This window comes from Chiloscyllium plagiosum, chromosome 2 (genome assembly GCF_004010195.1).
Source record: "Chiloscyllium plagiosum isolate BGI_BamShark_2017 chromosome 2, ASM401019v2, whole genome shotgun sequence".
Taxonomy (NCBI): Eukaryota; Metazoa; Chordata; class Chondrichthyes; order Orectolobiformes; family Hemiscylliidae; genus Chiloscyllium; species Chiloscyllium plagiosum.
In genome coordinates this window covers 116,481,856-116,503,393 of record NC_057711.1, presented here as the reverse complement: position 1 = coordinate 116,503,393, position 21,538 = coordinate 116,481,856, and the positions used below count along the sequence as shown (strand labels likewise).

The 21,538-nt window shown below is 41.8% G+C and overlaps 1 protein-coding gene across 2 annotated transcripts in view; it reads left to right on the top strand.

Moving 5' to 3' along the window:
• The window catches only part of tjp2a (tight junction protein 2a (zona occludens 2)), a 137,009-nt gene that overhangs the window by 9,619 nt on the left and 105,852 nt on the right, over positions 1-21,538 (top strand). Inside the window, exon 1 of one of the 2 annotated variants that reach the window (XM_043716815.1) lies at positions 11,306-11,473. The exons of the other annotated variant lie outside the window; for it this stretch is intronic. Within the exon in view, the coding sequence (XP_043572750.1) occupies positions 11,453-11,473 (21 nt within the window). The 5' untranslated portion in view covers positions 11,306-11,452. Of the gene's footprint in view, positions 1-11,305; positions 11,474-21,538 lie in introns of those variants that run through there. 2 annotated transcript variants of the gene reach the window in all.

Sequence of the window (21,538 nt, the reverse complement as noted above, 5' to 3'; positions counted from 1 at the left end):
AGGGAGGAGGTGTGGGCGTAGGTTTTGCAATTCCTGCGGTGGCAAGGGAGGGTGCCAGGATGGGAGGGTGGGTTGTTGGGGGGGGTCGTGGACCTGACCAGGTAGTCACGGAGGTAACGGTCTTTGCGGAAGGCAGAAAGGGGTGGGAAGGGAAATATATCTATGGTGGTGGGGTCCATTTGGAGGTGGCAGAAGTGTCGGCAGTTGATGTGGTTAATGCGAAAGTAGGTAGCATGGAAAGTGAGGACCGGTGGGTTCTGTTCTCGATACGGTTGGAGGGGTGGGGTTTGAGGGCGGAGGTGCGGGATGTGGATGAGATGCATTGGAGGGCATCTTTAACCACGTGGGAAGGGAAATTGCGGTCTCTAAAGGAGGAGACCATCTGGTGTGTTCTGTGGTGGAACTAGTCCTCCTGGGAGCAGATACGGCAGAGTCGGAGGAATTGGGAGTATGGGATGGCATTTTTGCAGGAGGTAGGGTGGGAAGAGGTGTAATCCAGGTAACTGTGGGAGTCAGTGGGTTTGTAAAAAATGTCAGTGTCAAGTCGGTCATTATTAATGGAGATGGAGAGGTCCAGGAAGGGGAAGGAGATGTCAGAGATGGTCCAGGTAAATTTAAGGTCAGAGTGGAATGTGTTGGTGAAGTTGATGAACTGCTCAACCTCCTCGCGACAGCACGAGGTGGCGCTGATGAAGTCATCAATGTAGTGGAGGAAGAGGTGGGCAGTGGTGCTGGAAGATGGACTTTCTACGTAGCCAACAAAGAGACAGGCCATACGTGTGCCCATGGTTACCTCTTTGGTCTGCAGGAAGTGGGAGGATTCGAAGGAAAAATTGTTAAGGGTGAGGACCAGTTCAGCCAAACGAATGAGCGCGTCAGTGGAAGGGTACTATTGGGGACGTCGGAAGAGGAAGAAACATTGGGCTTGGAGGCCCTGGTCATGGCGGATGGAGGTATAGAGGAATTGGATGTCCATAGTGAAGATGAGGCATTGGGAGCCGGGGAAAAGGAAGTCTTGGAGGAGGTGGAGGGCGTGGGTGCAGTTCATCAACTTCACCAACATCCTCCGCTACATTGATGATTGCATCGGTGCCACCTCGTGCTCCCGCGAGAAGTTTGAGCAGTTCAGCAACTTCACCAACATCCCCACATACGTTCGAGACACCACCGAGACAATTGTCAGAATGCACAGCTGGGAAAGAACAATTGTTTTTTCTATAAAGAAAGAATGTGAAGTTGGCCGGGTCATGGGAGGGGAAAATTAGAAAGAAAAGTTAATGAAAATAAAACATTATAATATCATGCAGTATAGAGCATTACCATTAATCTGGAGGTATGGAGAAATGATCATATGTTCAAACCTGACCTTAGCTGCTGAAAAACTTGAATTCAAATGTATAAATAAATCTGGAATACAAAGCTTTTACTAATCATAGTGATTATGAGGCTACTGGATTGTGATTAAAGAAAACTATCATGTTGCAGCTGTACAGGACATTGGTTAGGCCACTGTTGGAATATTGCGTTTAATTCTGGTCTCCTTCCTATCAGAAAGATGTAGTGAAACCTGAAAGGGTTCAGAAAAGATTTACAAGGATGTTGCCAGGGTTGGAGGATTTGAGCTATAGGGAGAGGCTGAACAGGCTGGGGCTTTTTTCCCTGGAGCGTCATAGGCTGAGGGGTGACCTTTATAGAGGTTTACAAAATTATAAGGGGCATGGTTAGGGTAAATTGGCAAAGTCTTTTCCCTGGAGTTGGGAGTCCAGAACTAGAGGGCATAGGTTTAGGGTGAGAGGGGAAAGATATAAAAGAGACCTACTCGGCAACTTTTTCATACAGAGGGTGGTACGTCTATGGAATGAGCTGTCAGAGGAAGTGGTGAAGGCTGGTACAATTGCAGCATTTAAGAGGCATTTGGATGGATATATGAATAGGAAGAGTTTGGAGGGATATGGCCTGGGTGCTGGCAGGTGGGACTAGATTGGGTTGGGGTATCTGGTCGGCATGGACGAGTTGGACTGAAGGGTCTGTTTTCATGCTGTACATCTCTATGACTCTATGACTTTCAGAGTAGGAAATTAATGTGGCGGGGGCTGGCAACCAGAAGAGAAAACAAGTAGGCAGTGAGGTGGAGACTGGAGACTGTAAGAATTATGAAGATAGCATTAATAAAGGGAAGAGTAGGCAGAGAACAGATGAGCGCAAAAGAACTGGTGGCCTGAAATGCATCTACTTTAATGCAAGGAGTATAGTGTGTAAGGCAGATGAACTTAGGGCTTGGATTGGTGCCTGGGAATATGACATTATTGCAATCACAGATACTTATTTCAAGGAAGGGCATGATGATTGGCAATTAAATGTTCCAAGGTATAGACACTTCAGACAGGACAGGGAGGGAATTAAAAGGGGGGTGGAGTTGCATTGCTGGTCAAGGACGATATCACGGCTGTGCTAAAGGAGCACACTATGGAGGTCTTGGGTAGTGAGGCATTATGGGTGGAGCTGAGAAATAAGAAGAGTGCAGTTACACTGGGGCTGTAATACAGGCCTCCCAACAGTGAGCATGAGGTAGAAGAACAAATAGGTAAACAGATTATAGCAAGATGTAAAGGCAATAGGGTAGTGGTGATGGGAGATTTTAATTTTCCCAACATTGACAGGGATACACTTAACGTCAGAGGTCTGGATGGGGTAGAATTTGTAAGAAGCATCCAGGAGAGTTTTCTAGAGCAGTATGTCAATAGTCTGGCGAGGAAGGGGCCATATTGGACCTGGTACTGGGGAATGAGCCAGGATAGGTGGTAGAAGTTGTGGTGGGGGATTACTTTGGGAACAGTGACCACAATTCTGTAAGTTTTAGAATACTCGCAGATAAAGAAGAGAGTGGTCCTAAGGGAAGCGTATTAAACTGGCCCAAGAGCTGAAAATGTGTTGCTGGAAAATTGCATCAGGTCAGGCAGCATTCAAGGAGCAGGCGAATCGACGTTTTGGGCATGAGCCTTTCTTCAGGAATGAGGTGAGATAAGGTGGGGGGAGGGGAAATGAGGAAACTGGAGAAGTCTGAGTTCACAAAGGATGAATGCAGATTCCTGTCCTCCTGTTCAATCACTCTGTAATATACAGACCTCTGAGATCTCCTTCTGATCATTGCCCATTTTACATTGTTCCACCACTTGTAGCTGTGCCTTCCATTTCCAAGACCTCAAACTGTGAACTTCCCTCCCAGAAACTCTCTACCTTTCTCTCTCCTCCTTTTAAGATGTTCCTTCAAACCTCCCTTTTTCTTCAAGCTCATTGCCACATGCCCTAAAATCTCCCCATAAGGCTTGGTGCCAAATTTTGATTGTTAATGATCCAGTGAATTTTGAAATATTTTACAATGCTAAAGGTACAGTGTGAAGGCAAGTTGTTATTTGTGTTATTACCAAAAGTATTAACCCAAACAGCAAAATAACCATGTAATCCAATTTCTATATGATTAAAACAAAGTACTCAACCAAGTAGACCTAGCTCATCCAGCTCACTAGCAAATTTTGATATGAATATATCAGCCACTTACTGAAGGGAGAACGTGAATGGGATACATTTGAATTTTAAGATGGAGTTGACAAGGTACTACAAATTTAGTAAGAAAAGAGCCCCTGATATTGGAGATGCTATATTAGAGGGATAGAGAATTGGCTATCTAATAGAAGACAGAGAGTTGGGATAATGGAGAATTTTCAGGATGGCAACATGTAACTTTTGGAGAGCTACAGATATCAGCCACTTTTGGAATATTGTGTGCAATTCCGGTCTCTCTCCTGTAAAAAGGATGTTGTGAAACTTGAAAGGGTTCAGAAGAGGTTTATGAGGATGTTACTAGGGTTGGACGGTTTGAGGTATAGAGAGAGTCTGAATAGGCTGGGGCTATTTTCCCTGGAGCATCAGAGGCTGAGGGATGACTTTATAGAGATTTATAAAATCGTGAGGGGCATGGATAGGGTAAATAGACCTTTCCCTGGGGTGGAGGAGTCCAAAACTGGACGGCATAGGTTTAAGGTGAGATGGGGAAGATGTAAAAGGGACCTAAGAGGCAACCTTTTCATGCAAATAGTGGTGTATGTATGGAATGACTTGCCAGAGGAAGTAGTGGAGGCTGGTACGATTACAACATGTAAAAGACATCTGGATGGGTATATGAATAAGAAGGGTTTGAAGGGATATGGGCCGGGTGCTGGCAGGTGGGACTAGATTGGGTTGGGATATCTGGTCAACATGGACAAGTTGGACTGAAGGATCTGTTTCCAGGCTGTATATCTCTATGACTCTATATCGGTACTGGTGCCATAATTATGTACATTATGTAAATTGAAAAAAATTGCACAAAGCCACAGAACAGAGGGATTTAGAAGTCCTCATCCACAAATCAAAAAAGCTTGCATATACTTTCAGCAAGTAATACGGACAGAAAATAGAATGTTGGAATGCAGTATAAAAATATAGAAGTTCAAAGTTTGTGAGAAGATTTGTAGCTCGGGTGCTCATTGTTGTGGTTCTGTTTGCCGAGCTGGGAATTTGTGTTGCAGACACTTCGTCCCCTGTCTAGGTGACATCCTCAGTGCTTGGGAGCCTCCTGTGAAGCGCTTCGGTGATCTTTCCTCCGCCATTTGTAGTGGTTTGAATCTGCCGCTTCCGGTTGTCAGTTCCAGCTGTCCGCTGCAGTGGTCGGTATATTGGGTCCAGGTCGATGTGCTTATTGATTGAATCTGTGGATGAGTGCCAAGCCTTTATGAATTCCCTGGCTGTTCTGGGAATTCACAGGAGGCTCCCAAGCACTGAGGATGTCACCTAGACAGGCAAAATGTCTGCAACACAAATTCCCAGCTCGGCGAACAGAACCACAACAATATAGAAGTCTTGCTAAAATGACACAAGGTACTAGTTAGACCACAGTTGGAATACTGTGAACGATTTTGGACCACTTATCCAAGGAATGATATAATGGCATTGGAGACAGTCCAGAGAAAGTTCACCACGCTGAAACTGAATATGGAGGAACTGTCGTATGAGGAGAAGTCGAATAGATTGCGATTGAGAGGCAACTTTATAGAAACATGCACGATTCTGAGGACACTTGACAGAGTAAATATGGAAAGGGTGTTTCTCCTTGCAGGAGAGTCTAGGACCAGAAGGCATAAACTCAAAGTAAGGGGTCGCCAAGTTTGGAAGGGGTGAGGAGGAATTCATTCTCTGAGGATCGTGAATCTGTGCAATTCTATACCACAGGAGACTGATGAGGCTGAGTTGTTAAGTAGATTCAAGGCTGAGATAGTCAGATTTTTAAACTGTAAGTGAATCAAGGGTAATGGCCAAAAGGCAGGAAAGTAGATTATCAGATCAGCCATGATCTCACTGCATAGCAGAACAGACTCTATGGGCTGAATGGCCTACTTCTGCTCCTATGTCTTATGGAGCTATTGTCCTTTTGACTAAACTCTACAACTTTTAAAGAGCTGTGCACATGCCTTTCATAACCTCAGGATATCCCAAAGTGTTTCACAGTGAGATTCATAAAATATAGTCACTGTGCTATAAATGTAGCAGCTAGATTTCAAGGTCCTACTACTATCTAAGCAATGCTGAGAGAAGGATAAATATTTGAGCAGGACAACCTGCTCCTCCTCAAAATAGTGCCATGCATGTCCTTTGAGGCACCAGGCATGGTCTCAGTTTGACATTACATTAGAAGACAGTGTTTCCTATGGGACAGCATTCTTTCAATGCAGCATTGGAAATGTCAGCCGAGGTCATAATTCAAGTCTCTGAAACCCATAGGTTTCTGACTCAGAGGTAAGGTATTACCCTGTGAGCACTTCACAACCACAAAATAGACATTTTGATCGCTCCTAATTAAAAAAAATAGAAATTGTCATTCAACGTTAGGAGTCACTGTTTGAATTAAATGCACTGATTTGATCATGGTCTTGTCAGCTGTTTTGCAGTACAATGTCTGGCTGTGGCCTAGACCAATAACCTCTGGGTATTGTTGCATTTCAAAAGATTTCCTTTAAACCTACAGTAACCTCAATCTGAGTCAGTACAATTATATTCAACTGTATCTGAGTTTCATTAGGCAAAAGTGAGGACTGCAGATGCTGGAGATCAGAGTCAAGATTAGAATGGTGCTGGAAAAGCACAGCAGGTCAGGCAGCATCAGAGGAGCAGAAAAATCGACATTTCGGGCAAAAGCCCTTCATCAGGAATGAGGCCATGCGCCCGGGTAGCTCAGTCGGTAGAGCATCAGACTTTTGCCATGCGCCTAAGTTTAATTAACCTAGCTACCTTCAACATCATTGTTTAAATAAGTGGACACATTCTCCTCCCTGCTTTTATCTTTTTTGAACAGTTACTGTTGAAAGAAAGCTCCTATCATCCTCTGCACTTTCTGATCTACACTGGCCTCTGGTCCTCCAGCACTTCAATATTAAAATTAACATTCTTGTTTTAAAAGCCCTCAATGGTCTATCTCTGCAAGCTCTTCCAACTCTGTAATCTTCTTAAATATATTCAAAACTGGCCTCTTGAACATGTCCAGTTTTAATCCTTCAATCATGAACTGCCCTGCCTCCAGCTAACTGAGCCCCGAGTTCTGAAATTCTCTCTTTAAACTTCTCCACTTCTTCTTTCTCCTCATTTACCTCACTCTAAATCTATCTTTTTGAACACGTTTTAGGTCACTTCTCTTAATATCTCCTCATGTGGCTTGGACTCATATTTTGTTAGAAGAAGCAGATTAGAAGGTTTTACTCCATTGAAGGCACAGTACAAATACAAGACGTTGTTGTATCAGGTGCATGGCTGTCTCAAGGAAAGCTCCTAGTTTTTCATAGCAAGGGGCAGGTAACATGAACACATTTTTGCCAGGTTGGAGCAAAGACTTGGGATCTCGAGGAACTGAATATTTATTTCCAGGACACTGCTGGGAGTAACACCTGGGAATGAAATAATGAGAGCATTTCCTTTGAGCATTTATTTGTTGTAAAAATATTAGAGAGGGGATTATTAAAAGCTGTTGTATTTACAGTCCAGCAAAATACAAGTCATATAATAAATAACTTTCTCACACAGGAAATAACAGGAGACAATACAGTCCCTCAAGCAAATCTACTTTTCAATGTGATCATGGCCGATTTTGATCAAATTTTGCATGACTGCCTTCATCCATGTCATTTTAATACCTTTGGTTAACAAAAGCTTTGTCAATCTCGGTATTAAAATCAGCAGTTAATCTAGCATAAATTACCATTTATGCATTTATATTATCCTTTGTATAGTTGTTATCCTTGACCTTGGGAACCCTTGAGCGGTGAATTGTATATTGATGGGCTTTGTCTTAATTTTTTGAAATATATGATTTATCATTAATATAGGGGCTGGAGTATGGTGACTTAAAACACTTTTCACTGTATTTTTTGTAAAAATACAAGTGACAATAAATTACTATTCTATTAATATTGTACGCTTACAGACAAAAAGTCTGTCTGTTATTTTTCAACTCTGTCTTCTAGCCTTAGACATTCTGACCAAAGAAAAGAGTTTCTCTCTATCCACCTTTTTTGTTCCCCTTAAGAGTTGTAAAACTTCAATCAAATCACCCCACAATCTTCTAAATTTAAGGCAATCCAACTTTAGATTGCATAATTTCTCCTCACGTAACACTTGGAGTTCATGTATCATTCTAGTAAAATCGATGTTGCACTGCCTCCATTGCCAATATATAATTCCTGAGTTGCAGAGCGCAATACTGTTCCAGGTGTTTTATATATAGGGTTTTCTGTAGCTCAATTATTACATCCATCCCCTTGCATATAGACATCTGGATCTATAGCCCAATATGAAATTAATCAATTTCCTTATTTGTATACTAATTCATGACATTTTAATGACGTGTACGTACACTGGCAAGTCTATTTGGGCCTCTACTGTTCTAGCTTTCCAACCTTTAGAAGCTTTGTATTTTTTAAGTCCAAATATATTTACTTTTATATTAACTTTCATTGAAATCAATTTGCCACAGTTTTACACTTGCACTTAGACTATTCATATCACTTTGTCAGTATAGTAGTATATTCAGAAGCATAAGATTATGATGTTATCATGTTAAGGAGTCATAGAGATGTACAGCATGTAAACAAACCCTTCAGTCCAACTCCTTCATGCCAACCAGATATCCTAAATAAAGCTAGTCCCATTTGCCAGCACTTGGCCCATATCCTCCTAAATCCTTCCTATTCATCCAGGTCCCTTTTAAATGTTGTAATTGTACCAGCCTCCACCACTTCCTCTGGCGGTCATTCCATATGCACACCATATGCGTGAAAAAGTTGCCCCTTAGATCCCTTTTAAATTTTTCCCCTCTCAACCTAAACCTATGCCCTCCAGTTCTGTGCTACCCCATGCTAGGGAAAAGACCTTGTCTATTTACCCTATCTGTGCCCGCCCCCCATGATTTTATAGACCTCTATAAGGTTACCCCTCAGCCTCCAACGCTTCAGGGAAAACAGCCCCAGCCTGTTCAGCCTCTCCTTATAACTCGAATCCTCCAACCCTGGCAACGTCCTTATAAATCTTTTCTGACCCCTTTCAAGTTTCACAACATCCTTCCTACAGAAGGGAGACCAGAATCGCACACAATATTCCAAAAGTGGCCAAATATATGCAAATTTGACAATCAACTGAATCATTAAAATACATAAACAAATTAAGGTTTTTAACAAGCCTGTGAAGATTAGATGTATTGGACAAACAGTTATAAGGGTTCTTGTGACAAAACCTCCAGAAACACATGCATCCAATGTTGGTGACACAGCTGGATCTGAATTACAGACACCAATCCTAGCATAAATACATCCCAAGATCTTAGTGAATGCTTTTTTTGTAATAATCATCCTCCGTAGTTGATAACTCAAACAGTTTGAGCAGTCAGCATCAATTCTTTCCACTTGGATGGAATCTGTCAAAAAGCCAAGATTAAAGATCCCATGTTGTTTTCAGACCAAGCAGGGTACAGCAAGTGTCATTAGCCTGGTCACATTACACAACATTCCTACCAGAACCACACATCTGCCTGTATTGCTTGTAAGACAATGCTTTTCACTGTGCCTCGGTACACGTGACAATAAATTCATTTTAATTCAATTACAGGGTTTCACATGATTTTCTTTTAAGAAACAAAAAAAATTCAATTCTAGTTTTTCTTTCACTTCATTAATTTTGTTGATTATTATTTTCTAATTAGTGCTTTCCAACTGGATTTAGGCCTATCATTTTAGGGTGGGGTCAACAGTTTGCTCTTATGACACATCTCAGATTGTTTACGACATTATAGGTGCTATATAAATGTAAGTTCTTGCTATTTAGATTCTTTCATGGAATTTGACCGTTGCTGGAAAAACCAGCATTTATTTCTCACCTCTAATTGATCCTTAAAGGCGATGGTGAGTTGCCTTCTTGAACCATTGCCGTCTTTGTGATTTAGATACACAAATGGTGCTGTTAGGGAGAGAGTTCCATGGTTTTGACCTAGTAACAGTGAAAGATGGCAATATACTTTCAAGTCAGTATATTGTCTGGCTTGGAGAGAAATGCATCTAATGCCTTTGTCCTTCCAGTTGGCAAGGGCCACAGATTTGAAAGATGCCATTGCAGAAATTTTGATGAGTTTTTGCAGTGCCTCTTGTAGATGGGACACACTGTTACCATCATGAATCAGTGGTGAAGACAGTGAATATTGAAGGTGGTGGGTAGGGTATCAATCAAATAAATTGTGTTGTCTTGGATGATGCACAACTTCTTCAGTCTTTATAGAGTTGCTCTTATCCTGGAAAGTGGAAAATATTCAATCAAACCCTTGCCTTATGCCTTGTAGATAGCTGAGCTTTGAGACATGAATAGATAAATAACTTGCAGCAGAGTTCCAGCCTCTGACTTTTGTCCATAGTATTTTATGTGGCTGGTTCAGTTAAATTTCTTGCCAGTGGTGGAAGGATGATCACAGTGGGCTGGGATGGGGTTCAGCAATGGACTGTTATGGTGAGATGGTTCACTTCCATCTTGTTCATTATCTGGCACTTGTGTGGCATGAACTTTATTTGCCTCTTATCTGATCCCAAGCCTGGATGCTGTCCAGTTCTTGCTGGGTATGTTGTCCATCATGACATCAACATTTAGTTTAATGGTGCCTTTTGGTTGAATACATGTGGCATATTATATAGTTTTCCTCATAGTGCCTGCCTTGCTTTGATTTGGGAACTTCCTTGGGGGCATGTGCAAGTTTGATGTTATTTTGCAGAGAAGAGGAACTCCAGCATAATGTTTAGGGATTTGTGGGAAAAGATAAGCTACCCCATTTCGCCCATGTTCCCCTATCTTGTCTTCCTCATCCCTCTCCTACTCTGATGCTTGGACCTTCTGCACAGAGGTGACCATGGAGTACATATGGTGCCAGTTGACTCAATGCTTTTGCTGTTTAGTGGGCACTGCCAGGACTATTACAGTAATATCATAATTTGAATTTATAAACCTCATTGTGCGAGTCTAAATAACTTGCACGTTTATAGTGTCATTTACGACCTCAACTCCCCAGAGGCAATGAAATATTGCCAACTTCGAAGAGTCAAAACGCAGCAAGCTCCCATAAATAGAAATGTGAGATTGACCACCTGTTTTCCTGATATTGGTTCAGAGATGAAGAGAGACTAGGACCACGCCAACTCTCATCTCCCCCCGCCCCGGAGGGAGCCAATGTATTATCTCATTCGAGAGACAGCACCTGTCCTTTACTATTAGCCTGAATTTTGTGTGCGAGGGATTTGAACGCCCAAACTTGCAACTCAATATTCACGAAGATTACTCAGTGAACGTTTTGGTAACATCTCGTATGAAATTAATTTTCATGTCCCATACCTCTTCTAAATGCGAACTTTGTCGCTGAATCCTTGGATTACGAGCATTCACGGACTTCCAAATTTATACTGGGCGTTCCCAACCTTTGCTACATGTGGAGCAGCACACGTTTGGGGGAGGGGGGGGGTTCCACAGATTAAAGGGGTGGCACATCCACCAGTTTTAAAATGTTCTACGACACATTTATACAATGAAAGAAAAGAATTGAGCTCCTTCTAATAAATGAAATGATGAAGGTTCAGAGCCCTTCGGTCGAGGTCGATGTGCCCCTGCATCAACCTCCCTGCTCCCCCTCGGCTGCAGTGGATGCTCCCGAACCTTGAATAAGAATGTTGTGAGCAGCTGAGCTGTGAGTTTCAGGGAAGCCTCCACAGACTGGGGGTGGGGAAAAATACAACAACTTTTATGTTTAATCTGTAACTCAATTCATTGTGGGGAAGGATTCAAACCAATTCTGATGTGAAAAACAGCTGGGAACAAATCCAGCTCGTCGTTTCATCAGGAAATGCCCGTCAGGAGAGGCGAGGTGAATTAATTAGCATCTTTTTGACCGATTCCTTCCGCCCTTTGTGTTTCGCCTAAACAATGCAATTTAACCTAAGAAACAGTTTACCTTTTGGGGGGGGGAAACAATTCATTAAATCCTGTTTTAAGCTTAATGCGTACATTTCTCCCCCTCTTCTAGGGGAAATAGCGTTCCCATGAACATGGATTAAATTTAATCCTAGAATTAAATAAAGTTGGCTGAGTATTAAATTGTACGTATACTTCGTAATTGTAAGGCCCTTTGCGGAAAGAATGGAACTTAATTATTTCAAAGAGCTGGCACGATGGGTCGATTCGCCATGTATTGTAAATGTGATTAATAAGAGGTTGAATCTGATTTTTTTTTTAAAAACTGGGCCAAGTGTAATCTGAGTTGGAATCTGTGTTACCACAGTGCACAAAAGATGGGTATCATACCTTGTTGCAATTGTCTATCTGTTCGAGTAGTGCGTTGATTTAAGATGGAAGTGAATAAAAGAATTCGGTGACTAGAGATTTAGTTGCTTTGACCCATGAAGTAACGTGCTTTCCCTCTTCATTTTAAGCACGGTTTAAACGCCATCTGTAGAGGGAATGATCACCTCAAACTCTGATTTTTTTTTGTGTGTTGAAATAGTGGGAATGAGTGACCAGCAGTTTGCTGAGAGGCAAATTCCTCAGGAACTGAACTGATGAGACTGTTTGCACTCTGTTATTTGTCAACCATTCCGTCGTCTCGTGTATTGTTTGAAAAATAGAAGATCTCACTTTTTACAATGTGTGTTAATTTCGCCATTAAGGGTGGGATTTCTTGCTTTAAAAATAATGTGCTGGGTCCACAAACTTCTAAGCCCTGCAAACAGATAAGTTAGGAAATTGACCAGCATATCTTTCAAAAGTAAAATGTCAGTACGGTGGTGGGTGGGTGGAAGGCTTTGTTATTGAATACCAATGCGGTAGATTTTTGGCTTCGATTTGTGGGAATGTTATTTATTAAATAACAATAGGAAGTACTATTTGAATTGGTTGAGTTTCATTTAGAATATCGTGTGCAGCTTGGGCACTCCGCTTAGGAAGTGTGCCTGTCATGTTAAAGGTACAGTGCAAATTCATTCAACCGTGAATGAAAGGTTGTACTTTATGAAGGAAGGTTCTTTAAAGTGGGAAATCTTTCGCAGACGGGTAAAAGCTTTTCAAAATTCTTAATGTCTTGTGCAAAGGTCAATAATAAAGAAAATTGTTAGTCAATGGTAATTGGAGACATGGGTTTGGGATTAGTGTAATGAATGGATATGAAATATTTTGTCATAAATGGAGATTAACATTCCTAATTTGAAAGTCAAGTAGATAACTCCTTGAAGCAAAAAGAAACACAAATATGGGTGAAGTGGAATAAATCCCAGTGCTTTGGGATGACGTGCAGTGAATATCCACCTTGCGTATGAATCAGTAGTTCTGTATTTCATTTGGACTCTAGTGTTCTGTTCCTGAGGTTTCACATACGAGATGCAATTTGCGCACACTGACTTCTGCAAACAGTTAGTTTATTAAAGTTTGTACAAGCTGGGTGACCCCTTTTTGACCCTTTTACAGGCATGTGAAGTAGAGTCAAAAAAAGAGACCCCGAACAAGGAAAATAGATTCCTTTTACGTAGAGGTCAGTTGGCAATGCTTATAGATACACTGGCCACTTTCTCTCTTCTCCTCTTTCTCTCCCCCCCCCCCCCCCAAACCACATGTCATCCCAGGTACAATGGTAAAATGAGATATCATTCTCAGAAATAATGGTAATGCCCTAACCCTAGAGGATCATTATGCTGATGATTTCCTGACTCAGTGATTTCTCCAAGATAATATAGATGCGATGTGTCCTAGTTTTGGGGTTATCTTGCAAATGAGTCTGGGCTCTACCTCTTCCTCAGACAATGTAGGTGTGATACGCCTCAGCATTGGGGATGATCATACAAGCAAACATGATTGGCTGGGGATTGCTATGAAAGTATGGAAGAGATGTTGGGGCCGCAGCTGTTCACGTTATATATTAATGATCTGGATGAAGGGACTGGGGGCATTCTAGCGAAGTTTGCCGATGATACAAAGTTAGATGGACAGGCAGGTAGTACTGAGGAAGTGGGGAGGCTGCAGAAGGATCTAGACAGTTTGGAGGAGTGGTCCGGGAAATGGCTGATGGAATTCAATGTGAGCAAATGCGAGGTCTTGCACTTTGGAAAAAAGAATAGAAGAATGGATTACTTTCTAAACAGTGAGAAAATTCGTAAAGCCAAAGTACAGAGGGATCTGGGAGTGCTAGTTGAGGATTCTCTAAAGGTAAACATGCAAGTTGAGTTCCTGATTAAGAAAGCGAATGCAATGTTATCAATTATCTCAAGAGGGTTGGAATATAAAAGCACTGATGTGCTACTGATATATAGATTGATAAATTCTTGATGTCACAAGGAATGAAGGGCTACGGGGAGAATGCGGGTAAGTGGAGTTGAAATGCCCATCAGCCATGATTGAATGGCGGAGTGGACTCGATGGGCCGAATGGCCTTACTTCCGCTCCTATGTCTTCTGGTCTTATGGAGATTGAATGAGAGTTTAATTTGATAATAGTAGGGGGAGTAGTAGCAAATGACTGTCTAATTGTTGTGGGGGTGTCATTCGCATTCCTGCCTGACTGTTGCCCCCACCCACTTCCAGAACATTCAGTCAGTGCAGTTTAACCCTTTGATATTACTTTAATGTCCAGATAGAGATTCCCATTTAATCTCTTAACCTTACACGAGTACTTGATGGCCAGCGAATGTGTGGTTGATGACGCAGATGATCAGAGTGAGAGATTCCTGGTTGTACATGTGAAAGTAAGAACATTGGGGGCGGGCGGCGGGGAAACGGCACGGTGGCTCAGTGGTTAGCACTACCGCCTCACAGCACCAGGGTCCCAGGTTTGATTCCAGCCTTGGGTGACTGTCTGTGTGGAGTTTGCACATTCTCTCCGTGTCTGTGTGGGTTTCCTCCCACAGTACAGTCCAAAGATGTGCAGATCAGGTGAATTGGCCATACTAAATTGTCCATAGTGCTAGCTGCATCATTCAGAGGGAAATGGGTTTGGGTGGGTTACTCTTTGGAGGGTCGGTGTGGATTGGTTGGGGGCCTGTTTCCACACTGTCGGGAATTTCTAATCTAAATCTAAACCTAAACATTGAATTCTTGATTGTCACTATTCGTAGATCCAGAATGCAAAATAGATATAAATGTGCATGTTTTCCCAGCATCCCAATTGAGCTATAGCACACCACAATGTTCTGGGATAGACATAATGTGCTTTAATTTCTGTCTATCGGACAGAAATCCTTTAGGAAGAAAATCATTAGAAAATAACATAATCGAAAGAGTAACCAAAATTGTGCAACAATGCATGAGTATTGCAAATATCCACATGGCCCTTAACTCTGGAATTCCCATTGTAAACCTTGCTATATCTTCTCCATAAAGCCTCGCTTCTCCCTCAACCCTTTTTGATTTCACTCCCATAATTCTTGATTCCCTGAGTTTTTTTTCCCTGTTCCAGGCTTGCTTGTAATCCACTATAGAGAATATGCAGCCCTCTGGGATGTAGTGTTCAGAAGAATCATGGCTCTTTTGAGTGAGGGGGTTTCTCCTGCTTCTTTTGATCCTGATGAGTGGCCCCTTGTACTAAGACTCTGCTGCCTTTTTTTTTTACCTCTGACCAGTGGAAACATCATTGATAATCTTATGGCATCTTATTGAGAAACCTGTAAGGTTCTGACAGGGCAGATATTGAGGGATGTTTCTCCTTTTTGCAAATTTGGATCTGGGAACCACAGATTAAATTTGGAGGTGGTTTGCATATTTGGAACAAAGGTGAGAGGGCACTCGTTCTTGAAGAGTTGTCTTTGGTGTTCCCACAGAGAATGGTGGAGTCTGGGTCACTTAATGTGTTTGAAGCTGGTTTACAGATTTTTTGATCAGGGATCAGATGGAAAAGTGGAGTTAATGCCACAGTCAGATCAGCCATGATCTCATTGAGTGACAGCGCCTACTCCTTCTCCTAATTGTTGTGTATTTGCTATGCTTTTGGTTACATGTCCCAATACTGTACATCCTTTGTGGAGTTCAGTGCCAGATCTTGTTTGATTATTCTCATGTCTTAATCTGCTTTAAAAGATGCTCAATACATCGTAATTGTTGCAATGCTAGATTCTATAAGGAAAAATGTTGAGTATAAATCTGTCATTAATTTACATGTTGGTTTGGCATCTGTAGTAGAAAAAATGACAGCTTGTACTATTAAGGAAATTTTGAGTAATTGCTTAAAATGCAGTCATTGAAAGCTAATTATAGTTTTGTATGAGCATGGAATGAATGTTTTGACCAGTTGCTTCCTTGAGGCACAGAAATCATCAAGGTTTGAAGGTTATGATGGGCTTAGATAAGCTAGATGAGGAAAATACATTTTCATAGGTGACCAAGACTAGTTGACCCATATTTAAAGCTTGGGCAAGAATTACATGGGCATATGAGGAATTAGTATTAGCCTTATTGTCAGATGTACCTGCATGAGTACAGAGAAAAGTTTACAAGTTACTGCTGATGGTGTCTTAGGTACAAATGTACCAAGGTACAGATTCTTAAGTAGGAGAAAGTGAGGACCGCAGATACTAGAAATCTGTGTCAAGAGTGTGGGGCTGGAAAAGCACAGCCAGCCAGGCAGCATCTGAGGGAGCAGGAGAGTTACTGTTTCGGGCGTAAGCCCTGATGAAGGGTTCTGCCCGAAACATCAATTCTTCTGCTCCTTGGATGTTGCCACACCTGCTGTGCTTTTCCAGCATTACACTCTTGACACAGATTCTTCAAATTCTAAGGGGAAAAATAAAGAAATAAAAAGTCTACCTTTTACAGACCTTAGTGTATGCAAGTTCAAAATCATAGGACTAAATTAGAAAACTACAGAAATAAAAAGTTTAGGTTAACAGTCCTTCCAACCCAGACCATGCCAGTACCTCTCCTCCAGACCACGCTGGGCTTCACCTCAAGGTTGTCAAGGTGGGGAATGCTGGGAGTCCCACTCTGGATTCACCTTGAGGCTCATGGGCCAAGGAAGAACTTTTTACTCATAAATTGTAATGATCTGGAACTTGCTGTTCTTGAGGGCAGTGGAAGCAAAATCAGTCAAATGATTTTGGAAAGGAATGATGGTACTTATAGGAAACTAATGAGCAGGGCTTTGGGGACAAAATGTGGAAATGGTACTGGCTACTCTGCAGGGAGCTGGCATGATGGGCTTAATGACCACCCTCTAGACAATAAATGTCTCTTTCACCCCTCCTCCCCTTCTCAGTGTTTGTCTGGGGGGGGCTATAGAATTATGTAGAAATTTACAGCACAGAAACTAGTACAGTTTGTGTCGGTCCTCCTGTTTTTGCCACAGAGTCTTTCCCTATTTTATTTTCTTCATCTTCCCCTCGCTGTATCCTTCTGTTTACAGAATTTCATAATTATTACTTCCTGCTGGCTTTCCCCCACAAACCTGCACATTTTTTCTATTCAAATGATCATCTAATGCCCCTCTGAATGTCTCTTGCTGCTGTAACTACTACTACTGTTAAGTGAATCTATAATAAATGGAAGCATCTTCATGGGGAATATAAACATCTCCAACTTCTTGAGTGGAATAGTTTTCCTGGTGCAGGGCTTTTGCACGAAATGTCGATTTTCCTGCTCCTCTGATGCTGCCTGACCTGCGCTTTTCCAGCATCCACTCTTATCTAAACTCTGGTTTCCAGCATCTGCAGTCCTCACCTTTGCCTGGAATAGCTTTCTCCTGTGCTCCACATACTCGAACCTATCACCTTCTCCATCTTTCCTGTCTAAAGTAAAGACCCTAATTTGTTCAGAATTTGTTGATAGTTTTACTCTTTCAATTTGTATATCAACTCTCCAACTTTAGCTTAAACTCTAGGCGCCTTTCGACCTCGACATTATAATTGTGGCTTGTACCTTTCTCAGTCAATTTCTTACCCACACTACAATACCCACTGACTTGAAGTTGTGTGTCAGCCGTTTTTATGCAGAACTTTAGCAAAAGCTTTCTGGAAGTTTGGGTTCATTATGTCATAGAGCAGCCTATTGTGAACCTTCTGACAAAAGGTCAAGGGTGACTGCTGGCAGCACTGTGTTGATTGCAGTTGATTATTTAACTTGCACAGGTAATCTTCACATTTTCATTGTTTCTATTACTTTTCCAGTTTTGTTGATGCAAAATTAATGGATCTCTAGTTACCCAAATTGGCTGTACTACTTGTGTCTTTTTCAAACCAGTTTCCTTTTTTCATCACCAGCTTCACAATGACTGCTTCGTTCTTGTTTCAAGCCCTTCCACAGCCTTGCCCCTCTCGATCTCCCATCTCCATAACCTTCTGCAGCTCCACAACCCATCAACATACAATATCTGGGCTCTTGTATTTCCCCAGTGTTTAATCATTGCCCTGTCAGCAGTCATGCTACCATTGCCTTAATCTCTGTGTGTGTCGGGGCATTTTCTAAAACCTATCTTTTTGACCTTACTTTTAGATTTCTTGTGCTCGTAACTCCTTATGTGGCATTTGATTCGATAAATAATTTAGTGAAATGCTTTACATTAAAGGAGTTTGAAATACAAATTGTTATTCTTTGGTTGAATACTTTTTGAGAAGTAACTATGTCATGCAGGTCCATTATTTCCAACTTCTCTTTTGGCTCAAAGCTTGCATATTTGAGGGATATCCTCTTTTCACTTAACCAAAGTATTGTTTCAAATGCTGGAATATTTCTTTGTAATATTGGTGTCTCGTTTTGGGGAGATGGTGCAGTGGTAGTGTTACTAGACGAGTAACCCGGAGACCCAGTCTAATGTTCTCGGACCGTTGGTTCAAATGTTACCAAAGCTGCTTGTGGGACTTAATTCCTGATTTATTAATTTGGTTTGAAAGCTAGCTCTAGCGAAGGTGCCATGAGGCTCTCTGTTTTTGTAAAAACCATCTGTTTCACTTGTAAACTTCAAGGAAGGAAAATCTGTTATCTTTACATGGTCCGACCCGCATGTGACTTCAAACCTAGTAATGCGGATGACTCTTGACTACCTGCTGAAATGGCCTAGCAAGTCACTCAATTTAAGGGAACTTGGTGAGGGGTAAGAAATACTGTTCCTGTCAGAAGTGCCCACATCCCATTTAAGGAATAGGTTGGCTTGGGAAAGAAATCTGCTGTCATTAAATATGTTTAAAATTGTTGTATTTTTGCATTAGTTTTCTTAAGATTGCTTCCTAGAAGTTTTGAATAACTTTCTTTCTTGGCTTGTTTCAAAATGTAACCATGTTTGTTTAGTCCCTATTGTACGTGAGCTCTACCAGCTCAGCGAGCAAACTTACAAACGATCCACAACCTGAGCTACAAATCTTCTCCAAAATTTCAAACACCACAATGGACGCAATACACTCAAACTAGCTGGAAGATGGGAAACCAACTCCATCCAACGGAGCACTACCGGCCAACAACTGTACTTCCTACACAAATGCCACTATGGCCGCAGGATGCTATGAGAAATGATAAATAATGCCCACAATCGATTTCACAAATGCGAATGAGAAATTTTGTGTCAAGAAGCTCTGTAAACTAACGTGACTGACCGTGAATGGACAAGTTCGCTAGAATGAGCCATCAACACAATCCAAAGATGTGCTGATCAGGTGAATTGACCTCGCTAAATTGCCAATAGTGTTAGGTGCATTAGTCAGGGGTAAACATAGGGTAGGGAAATGGGTCTGGGTGGGGTTACTCTCTGGAGTGTCGGTGTGGACTTGTTGAGCCGAAGGGCATGTTTCCATACTGTAGGGAATCTAATCTAATCTAAACACTAAACAACAGCAGATCAAGACACAGAAAAGATTAGCCCTCCAAGAAAATCTGGCCAAGCTTATGCACAGCAATAACACGGACAATTCAGAGACTTGGATAAAGAACCTGTCGGACCGACCGCACTCCGACACAGAAAAAGCCATCCTAGTACGCGGGATGAGCTTCAACTACAGGGACGTGGACAAAAAGACTTCCTAGCAGCACTGGAATCCACCCTGAAAGACAACAGACTTGTGGAAGAAATCCAGCAGGCTATCAGACAGACAGTAGGACAAACACTAAACAGAAAGAAAGAAGGGAACACCCTCAACACACTGGAAAGGACAGCTCTGGAAGGACTCCAAAACACACACACATCATAATTCTACTGGCAGACAAAGGGTGCATGACCATCATCCTGAACAGAACACAGTACAGAGAGAAAGCAAACATGCTATTCTCAGATACCAGTACCTGCCAATAGGTGGTGATGGACCAGACTCTACAGCGAAAAAACTACCAGCTCAGCGAGCAAACTTACAACCTGAGCTGCAAATCATCTTCTCCAAAATCTCTCAATGATTATATTGGGTAACGCTTGAGGCACCTCTCAACATTCACTGTTTCAGACCCTTACTTCCTCATATAACATTACTTGGCCCTTAATCACGTTGCATGTGCCAGTTTGCTGTGTAGAGATGGGCTGTTGTGTTTCCGAAATAGCAAGAATTGCATTTCACTCAGAACTTACTTTACAATGTCTTCTAATCATGAAATCAAAGTTTCTGTTTTGCACAAGTGCAGTTTAGAGCTCCCCTTATGGGATTTCTGATCCGATTAGAGGCATCATGGGTAAAGTTGGTGTTTGCCTCTTTTTGTTCCTAATCAGCCTTGAACTGAATAGCTTGCAGGGCTGTTTCAGAGGGAAGTTGAGAATCAAACACATTGTGGTCTGGAGTCCCACGTAGGCCAGATCAGGTTAAAAACAGACTTTGTTCCCTGAGGGAAATCAGTTTTCATAAAATCCCTACAGTGTGGAGACAGGCATTTTGGCCCAACAAGTCTACACCCACCCTCCAAAGAGGATCCCACCCTATTACTTTACATTTCCCTGCCTAATGCATCAAGCCTACACTTCCCTGAACACTGGGAAATTTAGCATGGCCAATTCACCTAATTTGCGCATCTTTGGACTGAAAGGAAATCCACATAGACAATCACCTGAGGCTGGAATCGAACCCAGGTCCTTGGCACTATGAGACAGCAGTGCTAACCACTGAGCCACTTTGTCCTTTAAACAACAATTGATGACAGTGGTCTTGTCACCATTACTGAGACTAGCTTAGAATTGAAGATTTTATTAATGAAATTCAAATACCACCGATAGCCGTAGTGGGCTCTTAGCCAATGCCCCAGAGCATAATTGGGGCATTTGGGTTGCTAGTCCAGTTGTATTACCACTACTCTATGTCTTCCCTGGAATTATGAAGCTCAATTCATGTATTTTGAGCTCCACTGAGATTTATTTTGAGGAAACTTGAGAAGCAAAATAGTTTAATTTTTCCAGGGATGACCAGTGGAATATTCTTGCGGCTTTGTCAGGAATTTGGATCTTGTATTTTAAACTGTTGCCACATGTCAAAACATTATCAGATATTCCTGTTCTGGTATTTGAATTGCAGATGAAAATATCTCTAACATGTAACCATACAATTGCAGAATTGCTGATAGTGAGGGCAATTTGAATCTGGAGCAGGTTAACACACCCAAAACCCTCGGATTTTAACTTTCCAAACAACGACTGGGACTGCCATAGTGTTAGAGGTTTAGATAGAGAGGAATTTCTTAAGTGTGTACAAGACAATTTTCTGATTCAGTATGTGGATGTACCTACTAGAGAAGGTGCAAAACTTGACCTACTCTTGGGAAATAAGGCAGGGCAGGTGACTGAGGTGTCAGTGGGGACTTTGAGACCAGCGAACATAATTCTATTAGATTTAAAATAATGATGGAAAAGGATAGACCAGATATAAAAATTGAAGTTCTAAATTGGAGAAAGGCCAATTTTGACGGTATTAGGCAAGAACTTTCAAAAGTTGATTGGAGGCAGATGTTCGCAGGTAAAGGGAGCTGGAAAATGGGAAGCCTTTAGAAATGAGATAACGAGA